At 32.8% G+C, this 22,504-nt stretch overlaps 3 protein-coding genes and 1 long non-coding RNA gene across 7 annotated transcripts; all 4 read left to right on the top strand.

Moving 5' to 3' along the window:
* The first annotated feature begins 1,241 nt into the window (after positions 1 to 1,241).
* Positions 1,242 to 3,099, top strand: LOC123924723. Its single transcript, XM_045977688.1, has 5 exons — positions 1,242 to 1,405; positions 1,515 to 1,685; positions 1,948 to 2,001; positions 2,141 to 2,284; positions 2,734 to 3,099. The coding sequence occupies exons 1-5, from the start codon at positions 1,292 to 1,294 to the stop codon at positions 3,097 to 3,099; spliced, it is 849 nt and encodes a 282-aa protein (XP_045833644.1). The 5' UTR covers positions 1,242 to 1,291.
* Positions 3,100 to 10,633: 7,534 nt separating this feature from the next.
* On the top strand, positions 10,634 to 12,966 carry LOC123921367 (protein LURP-one-related 7-like). 4 transcript variants are annotated; one of them, XM_045973875.1, is made up of 4 exons: positions 10,634 to 10,935; positions 11,678 to 11,890; positions 12,295 to 12,427; positions 12,746 to 12,966. In XM_045973875.1, exons 1-3 carry the CDS (start codon positions 10,687 to 10,689, stop codon positions 12,424 to 12,426), a joined length of 594 nt encoding a protein of 197 aa, XP_045829831.1. In that variant the 5' UTR covers positions 10,634 to 10,686; the 3' UTR covers position 12,427; positions 12,746 to 12,966. The 4 variants fall into 4 exon arrangements, with proteins under 4 accessions (XP_045829831.1, XP_045829830.1, XP_045829833.1 ...); XM_045973874.1 differs by having other exon boundaries at positions 12,295 to 12,456; XM_045973877.1 differs by lacking the exon at positions 12,295 to 12,427 and having other exon boundaries at positions 12,751 to 12,966.
* A 1,939-nt stretch (positions 12,967 to 14,905) lies between these two features.
* On the top strand, positions 14,906 to 15,943 carry LOC123921366 (polyubiquitin 11). The gene has a single exon (XM_045973872.1). It carries the CDS (start codon positions 15,147 to 15,149, stop codon positions 15,840 to 15,842), a length of 696 nt encoding a protein of 231 aa, XP_045829828.1. The 5' UTR covers positions 14,906 to 15,146; the 3' UTR covers positions 15,843 to 15,943.
* Positions 15,944 to 18,580: 2,637 nt separating this feature from the next.
* LOC123921365 lies at positions 18,581 to 22,198 on the top strand. Its single transcript, XR_006814050.1, has 3 exons — positions 18,581 to 19,455; positions 19,684 to 21,790; positions 21,892 to 22,198. It is a non-coding gene; the product is annotated as an uncharacterized LOC123921365 (long non-coding RNA).
* Positions 22,199 to 22,504: the final 306 nt, after the last annotated feature.

Raw genomic sequence — 22,504 nt, 5'->3', positions numbered from 1 at the left:
TTGCCAACATAAGTTCGTCATTTTCGTTAAATTTTTAAATAATTTCTTCTAACTTTTCGTTAAATTTTGAGTTAATTTCTTCTAAAACTTTCACATAATACCCTCATAAGTTGTCCGTGTACACAAATCCATTAGTCATGTAGACAATTTAAATAAAAATTTGACTAAAATGACCAATTTAAAACTTTTTAAACATAAGAGACAGATTTTTTTTTTTTTTTTAAGAAGCTAAATTAGGATTTTTTTTTTTAAGAAGCTAAATTGGCCCATCCAAATTGGCACAAGAGTGAATCGAACATGAGACCTTAAAGCGGAGCATACTCTCATGTCCCAAGTCAATACTTCAAAACCAATCCAAGTGGGTTTCGTAAGGGATCAAATTGAAACATAAAATAAAACATAAGAACCAAATATACAATTAAGTTTTTTTTTCTTTTTTTATTAATGAAAATTATTCACCTTAACGGTGTATCGATACATATTCAAAGAAGTGTATGAAAGTGTTAAAAAAAAATGTACTCATATTCACAAGTAATTATGGATGACCAATATCTTTTATTACGACGACACAATTGTCCGTTTGCGGCCTATTAAGTTTTTACATCCTTTAACTCAAAACAAAAAAAAAGTTTTTGACATCCTTATCGATTCCAATGTGAGCCCTCAAACCCGTAAAAAAGAAGACATAATCGCCAATAATAATTACATAAAATCTAGTTAATTGTTCAAAGTTCAAACAAAGAAATGTAGTTAATGGAGCTGTAATGAAAATATTTGTGGTGTTGGGTAAAATGTGATTCAAAAGTTTGACCAAAATTAAATTTAGTCAAAAAGTAAAATGTGATTGATTTAAATTTGGATTCAATACATTTGACTTTTTGTTTGTATTTATGACCTAATAAGACCAAAACAGATTCATTTTCTTCAATAATATAAATACATAAAATCATATAACCAAAAAAAAATAAATACATAAAATCATAGCTAATTGTTCAAAGCAGAAATAGTCATTTAAATTGTCAAAAAGTAAAATGTATTAGATTTAAATTTGGACTCTATACATTTGACTTTTTGTTTATATATATAACCAAAAGAGATTCATTTTATAAAAAGAAATATATCCACAATTAATGTTTGACATATCTCTAATAGGATTATGTCACGTGGAGGAATCCAAAGTAGAAAAAAGTTATAAAAGGAAACAATATATCATATATTATATATGTAACTGTGACCACTCATCGATCAACTGATTTCATATATTTACTTGAGAGAGAAGTGAATTTTGAAAATGATAAATATATTTTTATTTGTCTATTGCTTGGTGAATAGCCTTATTGTTGATGGTATTCAAGATCCACTTCTAGAGGATTTAGTACAACTGGAAAAAGTTGCATCAGCTAATGTATTTAAAATTCATATATATAGATTGGTTTTATTGCTTGTTTATTAATTGCATATTGATGTTGATTTTGAACTAGTTATATAATTATATTAATATTTTAAATATATAGTTTGCAGGAGCAATTCTTCAACCAGCAAGTGGTACTTCTTTCTATGGAGTTAGTGGCGCTCTTAGTGTTTTTAATCCAAAAGTTGAGAATAAAGAACAAATGAGTGTTTCAGCTATTTGGGTTCTAAACAGAACTCCAAATAATTTTAACGCAGTCGTCGTTGGATGGCATGTAAGTTCAAATTTATAGGCTTAATTATACTTTTGACCTCCTAATTTTTTAATTATACGATTTTGGTATCTCAACTTTTTTTAATGATTTTAGGGAGTCAAAATCGTACAATTAAAAACTAACGGGTTAAAAGTACAATTATGCCAAATTTATAATATTATCATAATTTTTCCAAAAAAGATTCATGTGCACAGTGTATAGCTTATTAATGTTATGTTTTTATATCATAAACTATTCCTAATTTAACTCACATTTTTGCTAGGTGATGCCTGAAATATACAACGATGATAAAACTCATCTTTTTATCTATTGGGGGGTGAGTATTTTTTATTTTTTTATTTTTTTCTCACACTTTTAGATCTTACAAATAAACATATAGTTTGGCATATGAATGGTTTTAGAAAAATAGAAAGTTTTTGTTCCTTTAAATTTTGATGTGATTTTAAAATTGACAGAGTGATAATCTCAAAAGAGGATGCCATAATTTACAATGTCGAGGTTTTATTCAAGTTGACAAATCAATTACTCCTGGTCAAGCGTTCAATCAAACATCAACTATTGATGGATTGACTATCATGGTTTCATTAGGTATTTTACAGGTAACTTTCAGATCATAACATTTTCACGTACAATAAGAAATTATTAATAATTTAATGTTGTTTGACATATTCAGCAAAACTAATTTAAACAGATGTAAAGCGAAAAATTTATCTTTAAATGATATTTTTCAGTACTTTTTATAAGAAATAATTCACTTTTTAGATTAATTAAATAATTAATACATTTTCTCTACAATACGATCAGATATATTAGTTCAATGAACCTAAAAACTCAACTGTTTTTTATGAAAATGATCGGAAGTACGTAGTATATGCTAACAAAGGCATATACTAGTCTCATATGGAGTATAAGCAAAAGTCATTTTCATTGAATAACTATGTATTCGGTTCATAGTGAATTAGATACATTCAATGAATCTAAAAAAAAAAAAGTTTATATACGAAATCAGAGATAGTACTCACAAAAGTTTACCGATGTTCGATCGCAGGATCCAAAAACAAAAAATTGGTGGATTTATGTAAATGAGAAAGGGATTGGATACTATCCAGCATCTTTGTTCTCCAGGTTGACGACTGTTGATCAAGTAGCATGGTATGGCAAAACATCAAATGCTATGTATGCTCCAAGCCCTCCAATGGGATCTGGAGTACTACCAAATGGTATTTTGGGTCATGCATGTTATTTTAAGGATCTTGCATTTGTTAATAATGATCGAAAGCACCAAACACTTACAAAAGATATGGGGCAAATAAAAACTACCCATCCTCTATGCTATAGTGCTGCATACTATCAAGATTTACAAACTGGATTAAGTCTCCAATTTGGAGGACCTGGTGGGGGAAAGTGTAATTAATGTGGTTTAATTAAGTCATATTATGATCATTTTCTTTCATATTAAAATGAAAATAATATTATCATTTTTTGCAGGTTTTGTATTTTTCTATCTTATATTTTTTTTACAAATTTTTTCTATCTTATATATATATAATGTTTCCATACCGTCAAAAAATATATAATGTCTCCATAGACTGACGGGGGTGTATTGGATTAAGATTTCACAAGACAATTTTAGCAAAAAAAATCTTGAAGATTTTAAAAGACTTTGTGAGATTATATTGATTTTATGAGATTTTAGAAGACTTTTTTGAAAGACTTTTTAAATAAAGATTCTTAATACAAGAATTTGTGAGACTTTATAACACAGATTTTTGAGATTTCAAAGTACTTTATAGACTTTTAAGATTTAAATGACTCAATAAATTTGATACAAATTTCTTCCTAAATAATAATGATGCAATCAATGAAAATAAATCATTCCTTAAAAAAAATCAACAATCATCAATATAAAACAAAATAAGTGGATATTTTAAACAAAAAAAAATGTAAAAGTCAATAAAAAAAGAAAAATAAACGTTGTAAAAAAAATTTTGCAGGTTTTTTTTTTTTGACAAAATTAATAGCGGGTTGATGAAAAGAAAAACGATCATGAATCATAAAAATATAGTTTGCAGAAAACCTGTTGTTATTTTCAATCATATATATGATGAGTCAATATCCTATAATGAATCATACACTATATTGTATTCAACATTATCTGTTGTTATTCATGTTCCATATTCGTTTTTCTTTGCGTGAAATGATGAACAATATTTCAAACAGGTTAATATCGATTCAAGTAGTAAGGAAGAGCTTGATGGTATAGTTATGTCGGCCGGAAAAAAAAGTCTTGGAAAATCATGAAAAGTCTCAAGGGTTTGGGTGAGATTGTTGGATGAGTGTTTTATGTGTATTTTGAACTGAAAAGTCTTTCAAAATCCATCACATAAAAGAATCCATCAAAATCTGAAGACTTTTGAATACCAATAGACATTTTAAAAAAGGTGAGAAATCTCAATTGAATACCAACAGATTTTGTTGCCCTGAAAAAAAAATCTTAATTGTCTTAATTGAATACCGCGTGATTTATTTGACTTTTGTAAAAGTCTTGATTGAATACACAAGATTTTTTTATCATAAAAAAGTCTTTTAAAATCCTATGAAATCCTAATCCAATACACCCCCTTGAGTTATGTTCACGGAAATATTATACTTTGAAATTTGTTACGCAAATAACTCATCAAAAATAAATTTCTTAAAAATTATCATTGAATTTTGGAAATTACATTATGCAACTCATATTTATCTATACCTATAAATATATAAACTAAATTGGAAATTTAAATTGAATGGAGAGTTGTGATTTCATAAAAAGAGGAAAAGAGAATTGAGACTTCTCATGTGTACCAAAAAGAAGAAAGATCGGAGAGTTCTCATGTTTCTAACTTTTTTTTTTTTACAATAATAAACTTAACTTATATCATTAATCATTAATAATATCAGTAGCAATACTGAGTTGGCATCAAATCAAATTATTGCAACCATGTCATAAATTATTGCACAATATTAAATATTGATTTGACTTCTTAATAAGTTTAAATATTAAACACAAATTTATTTAATACAATACTATATATAATGATGAGAATGAATAGGCGTCATTAAATTAAAACGAATGACTAAGATTAAAAGATGGGTTTTTCATTAGTCACGCACGCTTTGATTCATCTTTTCACGTTAACGCTTCTTCCTAGCTTCCAATTCTTCTTCCATCCTTCATTCCTTCTTGAAAGCATTCTTCATCTCTGAATCATCTTCATGGGTATCATTTTTGGTATATGAACTATTCCGGACTGGGCCAAGGCCCAACTCACGCAACCCAAGTGCTTGAGATCCAACCCAAATTCACTCCTTTGTAGAGGCGTTTCATGCAAGTCAACGGTAACAGACATCATAGTTCTTTTACATCCATTGTAGATAATACGCGCCTCATAACGCTCGCAGGCCTGTTTGATCCATCCTAATGGTTCCTATCATCCCAAATGTCAGTCGTAGTTAGTTGTCGCAACCGGTTATAACCGTCTCCCCCTAAAGGCAAAGCTTTGACGCCAAAATATACAATTCAATCACTTTTCACTTTCACTCGTCCTTGATCATATACTGACTTGAGCATTGGAGTGCTAACGTGTTTTTTATGTATCTTTCCCACTGTGAACCATTGTATCAGAAATCTATCTCTACTTAACCCTCTCAAGCCTCATCGTCGAAGTTATCTAATTTTGCTGGGAGCGGATCAAGAGTAACCCTATTTATAATGAAAATCATATCTATGATTCACTCTTTTTCACAAAAAGTTACAAAACTAAACCAAGAGACACATTGTTTCAAACTAACCATTGTGTTTTACCTTGGAGAATGAAAGATATTTGTTTCAAAAATTGTTTCTTTTGCATTTTTTGATAGGTAAGTTCATTTTAACTAGTTTTGGCAAAGTCTTTCTTCTAATCATAGTTATTTTCTACTAAGATTAGAAGGCTTATTCTTTTTAGAGCTGTCAAAATGGGTCGCCCGACCCATTTCGAGTTGGCCTGAGCAGGCTTCGGGCTACAACGGGCCGAGCTAAAAACTTCAGATGAAAAACGGGTCCGAAAAAATATGGCTGATCCCGGCCCTATACAGGCTTGGGGCTTTCAGGCTAGCCCACTTTTTTTTCCAATAAAAAAATTGAAAATGCAGAAAAAAAAAAATATTGTTTTAAATTTTTTGTTTAGCAAAATATTTGGCAAAAAAACATACATTTATGTGTGTATATATATATATAGGGTCAGGATCAGACGACACCAACTAGTTTGACACCAAATATTACACCTCTCAATAACGTTTTAACCGATATAAATTTTATAAAATCCACTGTTGGATTGAAAGTTTATATCATATAAATCATTTATGTAAAATTTCAGACAAATTCAAAATCATTTGATATGTTATTGCCACACATAAAGATTAACGGCATATAAAAAATGCCAACCGTTAATTTGGAAGAGACGCATTTATTAGATAAAAGCTCGATGCAGGCTCTGCATGTTGCTTTGATGATTCATGATAACTCGTCGGATCGCACGGCCCTTGTGTTGGCGACGCATCATTCAAATGTCTGACCTATCAACTTTTGATGGTAGGATAGTGGCCTACCATGGTGGTGACGGGTGACGAAAAATTAGGGTTCGATTCCGAAGAGGGAGCCTGAGAAACGGCTGCCACATCCAAGGAAGGCAGCAGACGTGCAAATTACCCAATCTATAAAATATTAATTTTATTGATATTAGCAAAGTTTGAAAGAATTGAACCATATTATCAAAAAACAGAAGAGTTAAACCTTATTGTCAAAAAGAAAGAGTTCAACATGACTGTCCAACCTATAACATTAGATACGTTTGTTCCATATCAGCTAATATTCTTCAAATGATATGTTGAGTCTTACATTGGAACTCTAGAATGTATTAATTTTACACATGCAATTGTCAGTAGATTCTCTTATAGTGGAGCTAGCTAGATAGATCATATATACTCCAAAATTGTAACATCTTTCAATTGATGAAGCATTCTTTGGCAACATACTCTTAGTTTATAAAAAACAGAAATGCTTATGGCCCCATTATTGCTTATCCCAAACGCACTAAAGTATTAAACACATGCACGAAGTGATATAAATACATGCCTTCCTTCGTTCTTCAAATTCAAAACACACTCAGCTTCAGTTCTTTCCAATCCAAATTCTCTTTTCTCTATATAACAAAAACATGTCTTCCCTCCCTTTTCTTCAAAATATTATGTTGTTCATCAATATCCTCATCCAATTAACTTTCTCAGGTGCGCAAGAGGGAAGTGACGAAGGAGCACTTCCTCCTAAAAATCCACTCTTCGACGTCACCTATAGCAATCCACCCATAGCCGCATCCCCGATATATCCTCCTCCACATCCTCAAGCAGCATCCCATTGGACTAAAAAAGATATAGCTTTAGTTGTGTGTGTAGCCATTCTCGGCTCATATGCAATTGCTATAACTATTTGGATTTTATTCAAATGGTATCAGAAAAAACAACATCGAAGCAGCCAAACTGCAAATCAAAGCAGCGGAACAGCAACGACGACCGCTTGGCCGTCAATAAGTTTTTTTTGAAGAAGCTAAATTAGCCCACCCAAATTGACGCCAGAGAGAATCGAACCTCAGACCTCAAGAGGAGCACACTCCCAGGTCCCAAGCCAATATCAATGCACCAACCCAAGTGGGTTTTGGCCGTCAATAAGTTATTAAGTACACTTGGTTTTATTGTTGGTAATGCTGACTTTTTGTTAAATAAAATAGTTGCTTTTAATGATTTACTTCTTCTTTAGTGTGTGTGTGTGTGTGTAAACTTATGTATCAGCAATAAAAAAAAAACTTATGTATGTGGAATGTCCTATACTTATATTACATGGTTATATTACAAATTGCTTTATAATTAGTGATTGTCTAATGTTCTCTATTGTGTCATTCTTCAACAAAACCATGCTTTCATATCATATGTCATCAATCACTTCATCTTTCAATTAAGAAAAAAGAATCGTCACATGGACATAAATTACGTGCCCTCGATCCAAACAAACAAAAAATGGAGTGACCGGCCTCTGCTGTATCTTGTTTTCAAAATTTGATCATGTCTGATCCTCGAAAATTTGATCATGTTTTCAAAAGTAACAAACAACTTTGGTGGTATTATAATCTTCAAATGTGCTTCACTGGTATGAAAATTAGCAGTTGGACTTGTATAAATGTATATGATATAAAAGGTTAGAGTTTCATTTTGAAATTGACAATGTAATTTCTTAAAATCTGAGTCCCTGCATCTCACCTCCGTCTTCTCTTGCATTCTCGGTAACCACTCTGCCAAGCTCGTGCGCGACAGTGTTTTCACCCTCACCAATCTCACCCTCAAAAATCTCACGTACGAGAACCAATCTAGCTCGAATCTCACGTTCTCACAATTTCTTTCGCTCTCATCCCACACGAAGCTCCCATCTCAGCAATGCATATATTAACCCTCGCCTAACCTTATGCTAATTGTTGGTATCGATGCTCCATGTTAGGGTATCACTCCAATAAGACCGTAATCACTTGAAATAGATCAATAAAATCGGAATTTGTATTGATTAGGAATGAAAGAGAACAACGGATACCCTTGGTACATAATCAATTTAACAATCCCAATGCTAAAGTGCAAGCATCAACTGTTCATATACCAATGCAAATCATAATAATAACACATTAGAACAATCCCAATCTTGCAATAATAATTGCAGAAAGTCATCCTTGGATAAGATGCAGCTAGAATTGAAATTATGAAACAATATAGGAGAAGATTGTTCATAAAGGAAAAATGTACCAGCACTAGTTTTTGCAACAAAAATCAGTTTTATACAAATCCAACTATAGATATTCCCTGATGCATTGAGGTACATTCATTTCCAAGGTACAATTTGCAGGATACTCAAAATCAAAATAGCAGCAAATAAGGCATGTCTGGCTTTCATTATAACTTTTGATCAGCCACAAGAAAACCATCCTCCACAGGAATTAGTGTATGTCACTGCTGCTATGGATAAGTTTCCGGCAGTCTGTGGAGCAATTGGCACCTGCCTCTATCAACATTGGTGGGTTACAAAAGCTATAACCATGAGTTTGATCATCAAAAGTGTAGGAGGTTAATACTGAAGTACTTCAACAATCAATATTGCAACATTTATAAATGGCACGTCAGTTCTAAGGCTTTTGATACCTTAGACCTAGCGGTTGCACAACTCGTTTGTACACAATCTCTTTGTCAAGGCACCTAGAAAAACTATGCAGGTTCTATGGCCTTATCCAGAAAATTAGCCTTTGCTAATATTTTCGGTTTTGCAGCAGGTGATATTTCTTTCAACTATCTAGAAGTTCCTATCTTCAAGTGTAAGACAAGGAAAACCTAACAACTTCATACTGGTGGTGTAGGGCGTCGAGGAGGCTTCTTAGAAGTCTGTTCGTGTCTTGTTCCTCGCTTGTCCGTTGTTTGGTGGTGGAACTTGACGTAACCGTTGATCAACGACAGGATTCTTCTGAAATGGCTGAATCTGGAGGTTTCTTGGAGGAATAATGAGGTTTCTTTGTGGTTGGTTTGCTGGCTCAAGTGAAGACGGATGACGATGACCATGTTGTTGCGTCGTCTATCATCTAGTCCTCGACTACTATAGCGTTGGCCAGACGATGGTGAGTGTTTGACGACTTGGCATTTATTAGGAAGTTGACGTGGCCAGTGGCTGTAGCGGCCGCCGCGCTAACTGTGGCTCTTCGTGTAGCCACCAATCAGATCTTCGGTAAAAGACGCTTTGTGAAGACTTAGGCTGTTGATTAGCTGGTTGTAGTTGATGGTTGGACTCGTTGTGAAGGAGGGGGTGGTACATACACACACACTCCGATGATCAAGTTAGTAAGGGTCGTAAGTGGGATACCTGCAAAAAATACCCACAATGAGTGGGTAAAAACCCATATTTTAGAGCAAAGAACGAAATCGACTCGAGCAAAGGTGATAATCAAATGGCACAATCGCAATTTGCAATGAAAGAAAATGGATCGAAATAGAAATCGGAAGCAAAGTGAGAAAAATATGGTTTCCCCAAGAAAAGCACACAAGGAAAATAATCTCGAAAAATTAAAGGAGAAAAGTAACTGAAAATGAAAAGTGAGAAAATTAAATTTTCTCGAGAAAATACAGTGGAAAAATTCCTTCAAGGTGGATACCAAATTTGCTCTGATATCATCTTAAAATTGAAAGCTTATCTTATCTTAACTATTAAACCATACAAAACTGATTTATAATGTAACTATTAACTCTACCTTATAAAACTCAGTGCAGACCATCTTACATCAACTACAATTTAAAACTTCTTCTTAACGATTTGGATCCCTAACAACAACTTCAAGTATCTTACCACCATAATATCTTTTTAAAAAGCATCTATCATGATGAATGTTTTGCAATTTATAAAAGTGTGTTCACAACATTCAAAACACATAAATTCTTCTAGACTACTATATAAGCATTTTTGCAAATAACCATAAAATATCATTATCATTCAATAAACACATACTACATAAATAGTTTTGTAACGAATAATCATAACGGTAAAAGGATAATCATATAATCTATAGTATAAAGTTAAATAATAATAATAATAATAATAATAATAATAATAAAAAATTAAAAAACCAATCTATTACCATCCTTAAAATTTAAAGGACACTCAATTCATTTGTCCTAACAAAAACAAAAACAAAAAAATAGAAACGTGCATATGATTAAAAAAAAAATTATGATAAAAATGGTTTTGATTGTTAATCGCAATTCTTAATTTTGAGTTTTGACTCACCCAAACAGCATCTGATTCCGCCGCTCTTTAATAAAAATATTATTATATTATATTTTAATTATTTTGTGTGATGCTTTTTAGTATTGAATTTAAGAGGAAAAAATAGTAAACAAAACAAATATGGAATTGGAAACTTCAGATTGCGCGTATACAGGCACCGAAGATCACAACATCCCAATCGATCTCTTCGGTTCCAAAAAACACGCCGGAGTTCCACGTGGCATCCTATCTTTCACCGATGCATCGGGGAACATAGTCTTCAAGGTGCACCGCCAACCACCTAATCCCACCTCATCTTCCCCTCCAAAGGATACCAAACTGTTGCTTGATTCCAACAATAATCCTCTCTTCTCCATCCACCGCTATCAAGTTAGTCTCTTTTTCTTTGTTTCTTTTTTATTATTCAAAAATATTAAGTCTTTGATTATTTGAAACTGCAAATACATCCTCAATTATCCCTTAGTTTGACTCACGCTCACAAAAGATAGCGATATTTGATAAGTTAGTTTATAGCTGGTGAACTAATATGGAACTGTTTATAGTTTACGGCGGATAAGTGTTAGATAGTTGAATTTGTTATATCGGGTAAAATTAGTGGTTGAACTAATAATCGATAAATATGAAATAATTTGTTATATGTTTACTACATATTTATGTTAAGACTTAAGAGTCTCACATAGATGTGAGATGGCCGGGAAATATGTTTATAAGTGGGGGAAATTCTCACCTTACAAAATTAGTATTGTAAAGTTGAGTTAGACCCAACCTAAAATTTTAAGATGATATCAGAGTCTTTTCAAGATTTGTTTGGTCACCTACTAACTAGTAATTTTAAGATGCTATCGTAATATAATTAGCTTATAAGCTAGGAAAAATAAGGTATAAGCTTGAAATTTGGCATTGTCAAATTTTGCATTTTAGTCATCAAATGTGTTTTTTATAATTCATTTTGGTCATGTTCTTAGTTAGTTAATTTAGTTCATAAGTAGAGATATTAGTGGTTATAATGACGATGCCTCACATTCTACCGACTAAAATTGTTGTTTATCCAAATGTTAAAAAAGTAAATTTGGACATTTTTTTAAATATGTTTTTATTTTTATTTTGGTAGAATGGGACTTGGAAATGTTACAAGGGAAGTGGTGATGAGAATAAGGAGCTTGTGTTTGGAGTGAAGAGGAGTGTGAAAACACTTACTAGAGTTGAGTTAGAAGTGCTTATCTCTGGTGAGAGATTAAACGACGATGTTTTCGACTTAAAAGTTATAGGTTCTCCTTTTAAGAGATCGTGCAGCATTTATAAAGATGCTGATTTGGTGGCACAGGTACATAAATTGATGTTTTAATGATTGTTTCACAAGCTTCAACTGCAAATATCAAAGTATAATTATATTGTTGATGATCATAGTTACCGGTTCATTTATAATTAAAATTATCTTGAATGATTAGAGGTGGTAATCATTGTTGATGATTAAAAAAACTAATAATATTGTTGATAATCATTTTTACAACTTTTACAGCCAAATTACAAAAATAAACATTGGTTTGTTTAAAGGTGGCACTTGTTTTAGTTAGAATGGGTACACTATGTATCTGTGTTTTTAAATATCGAATAATATTACATTAGATATACATCATGGCTTAAGAATATTACATTACTTATCTGTAAGGATTAAACTATGGCTTCTAATCACAACTTATAACCATTACCTGCTTTATGCATGCGAAGGTGATTTTCATGGGTGCAAAAGTCAGATTGCGTTTTGTCCATACCTCTCGGTTTTTTCTCCGGATGAGTCCCGTGTCTGCTGTGTTTTTCTGCATTTTTACTGTTGTGCTGCGTTCTGCTATTGGTTTCTAAGGTCTGCTTCAGTTGGGATTTCGGTCTCTGGTAGAGCTTTGTGTGCAATCTATGTTTGTGCTCTTATGGTATTATAGTAGTTTTGGTTGCTTTTGACTAATTATAGTGGAGCAAGCCAGCTTTTGGTTTTGGGATTGTAAACTATTTATTGTATTTTTTGTTCTAAACATGTGTATCACTTTGAAGTTTTATAAAAATGTGTATCACATGAAACATGATTAACTTAGATATAAAGGGAGGATTTTCTACAGACTTGTATTAATTTAATGAGCATTTCATTGGATTACAAATATTGATTTTGATTTATACTTCCATGCAGAGTAGCCTGATGTACAAGCTTAACCAAATATATGTCCGTAGAGGTAAGTTTCGCCTGACAATCTTTCCCGGGATTTTAGACCATTCTCTTATTGTGGCTTTGTTTGTAATATTTTTGAATGGAAGAAAATAGTATCATTGACAACAACATTCATTTGCAACTTAATTATCCGGTTGCATGTATTTGTAACTTAAACTGCAAGAAAAGGTTTTGATTTGTGATTTTTCTGACTCTCTTGAGGAAATTGAGATATATTTAAGGGTTGACCTCTCTCAACAAATGTTTTTCTATATGAACTAGTCAGAGATCATACTTTGAACAAAATCATACCACATGTGCTACACGTTGTTGGTTTATACAAATTTTGGTTCATAACATCGGTCGACGACTTAATAAATTAAAGAATCTATACAAAGACTTTATTGTTGTTACATATATGTCAAATGACTATATTTTATATATTATGGGTAGATCTCAATCACAGACCTTAAGCCTAAAATTGGAGTAATCTTGTAGTCACTAAAACTGGCCAAAGAAATTAACTTAATCCATTCTTTCTTGTTTCTCTCTTTTCCTGTGAGTATTACCATCATTAACATATCATAGAAGAGTTGTGTTTCAATTGATTCATTATTGTCTCCGTTCTCAGTGTCCAGCACCATATCAATGATAATTACCTTCCCTTCTTTACCTTTCTTTGCTATTGCATCCTTACAATTCTTCAATATCTTCACACATTCTTCGTCATTCCAGTTATGCAATATCCACTGCAATTTTAAACACCAACATCAACCAATGACGCCAATCCATTAAACACTCCACTGCAATTCTCAATCAATGAATGCGAAACTAACTCAACATATTGACTCATTAAATAAGTTGTTAAATGTGGAGTCTCGCGCAGCATAATCCCAATATGTGGTGTTCGCATTGGCGGGACACTAGCTTACTTTCAGCTCTTAAATGGATGCATGAGCTAAACTTAGGTCCGATTGATTTTGAGCTTGATTCGAAAATAGTAGTGGATAATTTCCACTCCAAAAAGCATGATGCGACCGAATTTGGAGAAATCATTGTAAATTGTAGTGTTAAGTTTATTAGGAGACAAACAAATGAGGTTGCTCGTAGCTTAACTAAGGCGGCCACATATATAGCTAGTCCCTAAACTTTGGTTGACATACCACATTGTATTGAACACTTATTGATTAATGAAATGTTATAAGTTTGTTTCATTAAACAAAAAAAAAAAAAAAAACCATCAATATATTATGACATACAACTAATTTTAAAATATCTCTATGATTTGACAGAATACAATATGTTCATTGAATGTGTAAAATGATTTAATACCATCGGTGCATATTCTATTTTCTCTTTTTAATTTTTACTAAAAAATAATATTCATTCACTCAAATCGCTTGATTACACCGTATAAGACAAATTCAAAATCACTAAAATAACAAACAAATGAAACGATAAACATATTCATGTTTAATAACGGAAAAATCATAAACATAACATACGAGGATAAAATATATCCAAATATGAAAAATTAAATTAAAATGTTCAAAATACGAAATGGTGTAAATTAATGTTGACGGCACCAAAGTTATTGATTGAATTTCCACTTGATCAAAACTAATTTCTCGATATGAACCAAACAAATATCGTAAAAAGACGAAAAAATAAAACAACGTCGCAAATAGACATCGAAATAATGAAATAGACTTATTTATAAATTGTTAACAAGAATTAATTGACTATTCGAAAAAGAAAAAAAAACAGAATTAATTGACTAGTAAGTAGCAACATAGCCTTTAATATAATCTAGCACAACTTTTTTTCTTTTGTATTAATAAAATTTTATCACAGTATTTGTTAAATATATAAAAATTAATTAGACCGTAATAAAGGATATTAGTAAAAAAAAAATACTAATAAAGAATAAAATCGGAAGGAAAAAACAAATTTAGAGGTGATGGAAGCATAAGAGAATGTATTGGATTGAAATTTTAAAACACAATATTATTTTGATAATTTTTTTTTTTTTAAGATTTTAAAAGATTTTGTAAAATTATATATTGATTTTAAATTATTTTGCAGGAATATTTTGACGTAAAATTTTCAAAACTTGGTCTCCAAACTTGGTCCTCGTGGTGGATAAGCATTGACCAAATACCGCGTCAAGTGGTGGAATATTCTAGACCCATCCAAAGCAAAATTCCTGGCGTATCTTCCTCGGTTGATTGTTCTAGATTCTTCTATTAATTCCTTATAAATAAACAACCCTATTTCCTTCATTCATCATCAATCTCAATTCTCAAAATACAAACTCTAGTTCCAAAATCAAATCTCTCTTTTCTTTCTTTCTCTTGTTAATCAAATCAAATTCATCATCATCATGCAGATCTTCGTGAAAACCCTAACCGGTAAAACCATAACCCTAGAGGTTGAATCCTCCGACACCATCGACAACGTCAAAGCCAAAATCCAAGATAAGGAAGGAATTCCACCAGACCAACAGCGTCTCATCTTCGCCGGAAAACAACTCGAAGACGGGCGTACTCTTGCCGATTATAACATCCAAAAAGAATCCACACTCCATCTCGTTCTCCGTCTCCGTGGCGGCATGCAAATCTTCGTCAAAACCCTAACTGGCAAAACCATCACACTCGAAGTCGAATCTTCTGACACAATCGACAACGTGAAGGCAAAGATTCAAGATAAAGAAGGAATTCCTCCTGATCAACAACGATTGATCTTTGCAGGAAAGCAATTGGAAGATGGTAGAACTCTTGCTGATTATAATATCCAGAAAGAGTCTACGCTTCATTTGGTTCTTAGGTTACGTGGTGGAATGCAGATTTTTGTGAAGACTTTGACGGGGAAGACGATTACTTTGGAGGTTGAGAGTTCTGATACTATTGATAATGTGAAGGCCAAGATTCAAGATAAGGAAGGTATTCCGCCGGATCAGCAACGATTGATCTTTGCTGGTAAACAGCTTGAAGATGGAAGGACTCTTGCTGATTATAATATTCAGAAAGAATCTACGCTTCACCTTGTTCTCAGGCTCCGTGGTGGTGGCAATGTATAAGTTGATTGCATAAGTTTCTCTATGTTATGTTTCCTTTGATATGAATGTTTGTTCTGTTATTTGTTGAAAGTTAATCAATAAAAGTTTTAATTTTCTATCAATCTAGATTTTTTATAGTAGAATGTTTATGCTTTTATTTATGTATAACATGATTGTGAAGCCAAAAAGTCTATGCTGGGCATTTTTGCCCAATTTCTATGCTTCTGTTGAATCGCTATTGAAGTTACATAGCTAAATGTTATTGAAGTACTTAGCTGATATATGTTAATCTCAGACAATTACCCCTTAAATCATTGTATAACAAACCCTGATTGCAAAAATTCCCCATATATTTTCATAACAATAAAATCTTATGAATAATTTTTTACTTGAATCCTTATAGTATTGTATACACGCAACACCTCTCTTCCTTCCAATTAATTTACAGTAATTTGACTGGAATGATAATCCACTTTATGAGATAGAGGAGATGGATTTCGACTTCGATCTGAAGTATCAATTTGGCAAAGCTAATGTGGTGGTAGATGCTTGAGTAAGAATGCGTTGTATAAACCAGGACTCATGATGCACAAGTGTAGTTTGTATGAAGATATCAGAGACCTTAACTTTGATGTCACCAACATGGGTGATGGAATCATGTAGCCTAAGTTGGTGATTACCGTGACTTGAGGTTAAGAATTGCACATGCTCAAGAAATTGGATCTTAGAGAGAGATTGGGTCAATCTGAATTGACTCTGGCACCAGATGGAGTGGAATTGTTTTAAGAGATAATGCAGCATTTATAAATATGCTGATTTGGTGGCACAGGTACATAAATTGATGTTTTAATGTTTGTTTCACAAGCTTCAACTGCAAATATCAAAATATAATTATAATTATATTGTTGATGATCATAGTTACTGGTTCATTTATAATTAAAATTATCTTGAATGGTTAGAGGTGGCAATCATTGTTGATGATTACAAAAGCTAATAACATTGTTGATAATCATTTTTACAACTTTTAGAGCCAAATTACAGAAATAAGCATTGGTTTGGTAAGAGGTGGCACCTGTTTTAGTTAGAACGGGTAAACTATGTATCTGTGTTTTTAAATATTACATTACTTATCTGTAAGGATTAAACTGTGGCTGCTGCTAATCACAACTATTGTCTGCTGTGTTTTTTCTCCTAACCGTAATGAGTCCCTGAGACTCAACACACTTAAACTTTATCTTATATAAAAAAAAACTACGGCTGCTAAGAATTCTGCTGATGAAGTTAACTGGTATTTCTATACCATTACGGTCTACAGAGGAGGGAGGTTGTGTTTCGCGTAGTGTCATTCCATAAGTATCAAGGGTCTGCAATTTGGGGTCGCAGCATGCAGTTTTTTATGTTGCCGACAATACAACTGCAATTGAGGCTGCATTGGTCATATTCGACCTTGGTTCTTTGCAATGTCAAGGATTGCAATGCGATTGCAATTGTTACTGTAATCACAGACCCTTATAACTTATGAGTCATAAGTATGTCATAGCGGCAAAAAATAAGCAACTCCGCTCATTATTTAAATTTGAGTAATTGATTTTTCAATTAATGAGTATAATTGCATATTTTTCCTTATAAAATAATGTCGTCAGTTTTGATAAGTCAAGCTCATTATTATATAGTATAGTTAGAACATGCTCTTCATCAAGGTCATTATATAATCGATGCTCATTAATTGATGCTGTTACCTCACGCTAAAAAGAAGCATGTGTAGCCAACTAGGCTACTTTGCATATTCCAATTTTTTTTTTTGCTTATATTATGGGACGGAGTAGTATATTATTAACAGATACTTTTTTTTTGAGGCCCTAATTACTTTGATAATTTAAAAAATATGTTGGGGCCTAAAGCCCTATCTTTGGTTGCTTGACCCAATGGCCGGCCCTGTGTATCACATGATTAAACATGATTGACTATATAAAGGGAGATTTTCTATAATCTATATTAATTTAATGAGCATTACATTTAATTGGATTACAAAGATTTTTGATTTATACTTCTATGAAGAGTAGCCTGATGTACAAGCTTAACCAAATATATGTCCTTCAGGGTAAGTTTCGCCTGACAATCTTTCCCGGTATCATAGACCATTCTCTTATTGTGGCTTTGTTTGTAATATTTTTGAATGGAAGGAAATAGTATCATTGACAAGAACATTCATTTGCAACTTATTTATCCGGTTACATGTATTTGTAACTTAAAGCTGCACGAAAAAGTTTTGATTTCAGACAATTACATAGCTGATATATGTTAATTTACAGTATTTTGACTGGAATGAGAATCCACTTTGTGAGACAGAGGAGATGGATTTCGGCTTCGATCTGAAGTACCAAAGCAAATGTGGTGGCAGATGCTTTGAGTAGGAAGGCATTGTATAAAGCTCATGATGCACAAGTGTAGTTTGTATGATGATATCAGAGACCTTAACTTTGATGTCATGGACATGGGTGATGGAATCATGTAGCATTGATGAACAAGTGGAATATATTTACTGGAATGCATAGTCTGCAAGTGTAATGCATACTTTTGTTGATGCAGTTCATATTGCTCAATGACGGAGTTATACTTTGGTCTTGTTGAAAGATTGTACCCGAAGTCTTTTCTTTTAGCACCTCAGTCCTCAAGGCTATCTTACATGGTTTGTATGTTCTTACTGTCTATACATAAACTTTTAATTTCAATCTCTTTGAACTCTGGTACACCTTGTACTGAAGTTCTCTATATAGGAGTGGCAAAATTGCATTCAATGGGGAAGGGTTTTTCAGTGGGAAGAAGAGCGCAGAAACTTATGCATGGAGAATATTAAAATTAATGTAAATAGATGAGTTTGGAGGGTGGAGGCATTGGGATTTTTTATTCAGTACTTTCTGCATATAATCAAAATCTGGAATGTCTCATCGTTTGTGTGGAGCTGTTACAAAACAGAATCCTTATCAAGGATAACCTTATCAAGAGAGGGATTATTAGTCTCAGTTCTCCGAGAGCAGATCCTCTCAATTTGAAAATAAACTGCAGAGGGAGCAGTTCACATCCTCACCATTCACACTTTGTCTTTTTGTCTTTTTATTTTATTGTTTAATGAAAACATTAATAGGACAGGATCTGCTCTCCAGTTCTCCTATTTGCCTTCGGGCATATTTGCGAGGATGAGTCTGTTATTCGTTTGTTCTTTGAATGTTGTATTCTTTTATCTTCTAAGGCTTCATAAGAATTTTTTTAATGGTTTGGGGGTGCTTTAGCTATGCATAATGTTGACAGAAAACACTTGCAATTTGCAGATATGATGAGTAGCAGGACATGAGGAAAGGTTTTCGGTAGTATGGTTTTTATGCATCTGTTCAATATGGATATATGCGATGCTTAAGAGTTCAAATTATCTGTTTTTACAGTGATTTTTTAATCCATCTACTTGTTTTAATAATGTTAGAAAACTGCAGTGGGTTTTATTAAACTCGAATCATGATGGTTGTTTTCTGAAAGCTGTGAATTTCAATAGTTTCATTTTTAGTTTCTGCAGCCCCCCATTGTTGGTGATTCTGTTTAACATCGTGATGATTGTTCTTTTGAAAGCTGTCTTGACTAGGTAAGGAATTTCCAAAGGCCAGTTTCTGCTATTAAATTTGTGATATATTTTATCCCGCTTACGTTTGAGGGTAATGCATTCTATTGCAGTTGTGATATATTCTTTCCCATGCATATATAAACCAGTTTTATTCCCCCTCTAATGGTCTAGTAGTTCTTAAATGGTCCTGTCTCAATTTTTTCATATACTTATTTAATATACTCAATCATTTAATTTGTTCTCATGTAGGCATTTGAATATAAAAAGCTGTTGCTGGACTACAATAGGGAGGTTAGGCGGGCTACTCATGATACCATGACCACACTTGTCACTTCTGTTGGGTTAGAACTTGACCTATTCTAATGAACATTTATTCATGTTTCTTTCTTGCATTTGTTACTGTATAATTTTAAGTATTTGAACACTTGGAAATTTGATAAGTTTTTGTTGATTTATTTTATGAATAAATTTATTCATTCTTCCCCTACCATGGAAGTTTTGCTGATTCATGCCTATGGTTTTCTATCAAGACATGCTCACCAATCATAATATTTGATGTTTGAACTCATCCCATTCAATTTTCTGATTGGAAATAACTTATAAGTTACCTGCTTCAATAGCGTATGAAGAAGCCAAATATCTTTTGGAAATTGGTGTCTACATTCTATTCCACCCAATAAGCATTATCCCAGTTTCCACCAGGCTTGGACATTTTAGTCTACCAAATATACATACATTAAAGAACTGTTTTTAACATGTACCTATTCAACTGGTTTTGAGTGTGATCATGATATCATGAGTATTGTATGATAGACTCCCAACGAAGGATAATCTTAGGTTGAGAGGTGTAAATTTAAACTCCTCATTTCTTTGTGTGGGTGGGGGTGTGGATGCGAGGAACGTGCTATACATATGTTCTTCAACTGTCCGATGATATCTATCATGGTAAGAGTCTTTGAAAGTGGTTGGGAATCTCAACTGCATTTATAGAAGGGGGGGTTGATCATAAATGTTCAAAGGATTAGTGGTAGGTGACAAGAAAATACAAGAAATGTTAGGGGTGATTTGGTTTGCAAATATATTTGCAACTTGGAAAGCTAGGAACACAGTAGTTTTCAACCATGAAGGTTTTAATGGGTGAAAAGTTGTAGAAGAGGCAAAGGTTTTGGCTTGGAGAATATTAAAAAATTGTCATAAAGGTTTTATTTTTCCTCTTTTCCAGTGGATTAATGATCCTTTAGCATGCATGTATGGGAGTGTACAGACAATAATCAATGATCCCTTTTACAGAAATGGTTGTTAGACTCAAGGGATGTTCTCAATATTTTGGAATAGAATGTTTGTTTTCTGCCATCAAATGGTTTGCTACATATGCTTCACAGTTAAACTGTTTTTGCTAGAATTGTTGGTCTTCCAAAACTGTTTTTTGCTGTGTTGCTTTTCTGTTTGTGCAGCTTTAAACAGGTCGGTGGTAAAGGATTTTACTTACTGCAGACCTTGGAGTGAGTTGTTTGAATGTCCTTCTATGCCCATGTATTAGAAACTGATGGTTAATGGCCACCTGGTGATTTTTCAAGTGCAGGGTTGAAGAAGGGGTGTTAGTGGAGCTGACTGTTTGCAATTACTCGTCAAAATTTTGCGCTTTAGTTGCATCTCATAATGTCTTCGCCCTGTTATCTCGAGTTGGAAGCTTTGCTTCTGCAGCCTGAGTGTTCGTTTGTGGCTTGACGCGAGATCCTAAGGTGTATTTGTTTTGATGTGTTAATTGTGAACCGAGCTGTTGTAGCGATTTTGCTAGTTCTCGTCAAGTTTGGTTTCTTCCTTGTTTTTCGGCCGTTTTAGTGTTTTGCCTTTGTGTTGTTGAATCTGTATTGAGTGGCTTTCTGTATCTCTCATTTGATTGTAAAGGCCTTGGGTTTGTGCTTAGCCTTTGTAGAATTGTAGTGTATAGGAATTTGTTGTCATGCCTTCGTTTGGGATGTTTTGCTGATCTTCATTGTATCAGGTGGTTTTTTTTGGTTTTGTGAATTTGCACCACTTGTGCATTATTCACTTTTAATAAAAGTTTTTGCTTCTTCAAAAAAACTGGTTTTGAGCATATCTTAATTTTATTGAATTAAAATTATTTATGGATTAAATATGTTTTTGGTTTGAAACCTGATCCTTCTGAAGTATTAATATAGCATGAATGAGTGAATTAAATTCATATAGTCGGAGACCTGTTGTTGACTTCACTTCCCACAACCTTCTCAGGAGAGATTTAGCTCCAGATTTAAAGACTTTGATGGGACCAGGGTGGTTTGCACAATTTGATCCAGCTTCTGAAGTTTCTCAGGCAGCAAAAAGGTCTTTGCAGGTTTGCTTTATTACATTCTATTTTAAATGATTTCTATTCATTGTTGGTGTTGAGAAGGAAAAGAGACGAAATATGTAATGGAATTCATGCTTTATCATCAGAGAATACAATCTATACGAAGAGTCATAACATGGACTTACAGGCTACAGCTACCCTCTTTAGTCTTTACAAGTCCAATGCCAATCCACAAACAAGCCTTATTTTCACTGGGATCCTTTGAGATATCGTGTTAGTTTGTGATATCAGCATAAGGGTGAACCATCTGGAAAATTTCTTTTCTTTGATATTTGATATATTTCATTGTGAATGTAAGCTTTGGAACCAATAGTAGTTGCCATAAGTTACGTCAATAAAATCCTCTAATTTTTTTACTTTGAGTTCATTATCATCATATCTTAAATAATACATCTCGAAGGCTTATGCATGTTTTTCCCATGCTGACTTGTGTTAGGAATGCTCATATTTTAAATGCTGATATACTTTATCCTGCTTATGCTTTTGGGTAATGCATTCCACTGGTTTAGGAGTATTTCTATGCTCTCTCAGGATATAGATACGATGATAAAATCCAAACTTTAAAAAATAAAATATACAATACAGTTAAGGTATGTTATCAAAAAATTACTTTAATGTATAGTCTGCAAATGTAATGCATAGTTTCGGTTCAATGAAGGAGTTTTACTTTGGTCTTTTTGAAAGATCTTAGTTTGATTA

This window comes from Trifolium pratense, linkage group LG4 (genome assembly GCF_020283565.1).
Source record: "Trifolium pratense cultivar HEN17-A07 linkage group LG4, ARS_RC_1.1, whole genome shotgun sequence".
Lineage (NCBI taxonomy): Eukaryota > Viridiplantae > Streptophyta > Magnoliopsida > Fabales > Fabaceae > Trifolium > Trifolium pratense.
This window is presented reverse-complemented; position numbering and strand designations above follow the sequence as displayed.

What these genes read in the sequence shown, in the direction of transcription:
- LOC123921367 (XM_045973873.1), top strand. Translation starts at nt 10,687, where the DNA reads ATGGAATTGGAAACTTCAGATTGCGCGTATACAGGCACCGAAGATCAC. An exon ending in TCTCCATCCACCGCTATCAA is followed by an intron (nt 10,936 to 11,677) that starts GTTAGTCTCTTT and finishes TTATTTTGGTAG; the next exon opens with AATGGGACTTGGAAATGTTA. An exon ending in ATGCTGATTTGGTGGCACAG is followed by an intron (nt 11,891 to 12,745) that starts GTACATAAATTG and finishes ACTTCCATGCAG; the next exon opens with AGTAGCCTGATGTACAAGCT.
- LOC123921366 (XM_045973872.1), top strand. Translation starts at nt 15,147, where the DNA reads ATGCAGATCTTCGTGAAAACCCTAACCGGTAAAACCATAACCCTAGAG.
- LOC123924723 (XM_045977688.1), top strand. Translation starts at nt 1,292, where the DNA reads ATGATAAATATATTTTTATTTGTCTATTGCTTGGTGAATAGCCTTATT. An exon ending in ATCTTTTTATCTATTGGGGG is followed by an intron (nt 2,002 to 2,140) that starts GTGAGTATTTTT and finishes TAAAATTGACAG; the next exon opens with AGTGATAATCTCAAAAGAGG. An exon ending in TTTCATTAGGTATTTTACAG is followed by an intron (nt 2,285 to 2,733) that starts GTAACTTTCAGA and finishes GTTCGATCGCAG; the next exon opens with GATCCAAAAACAAAAAATTG.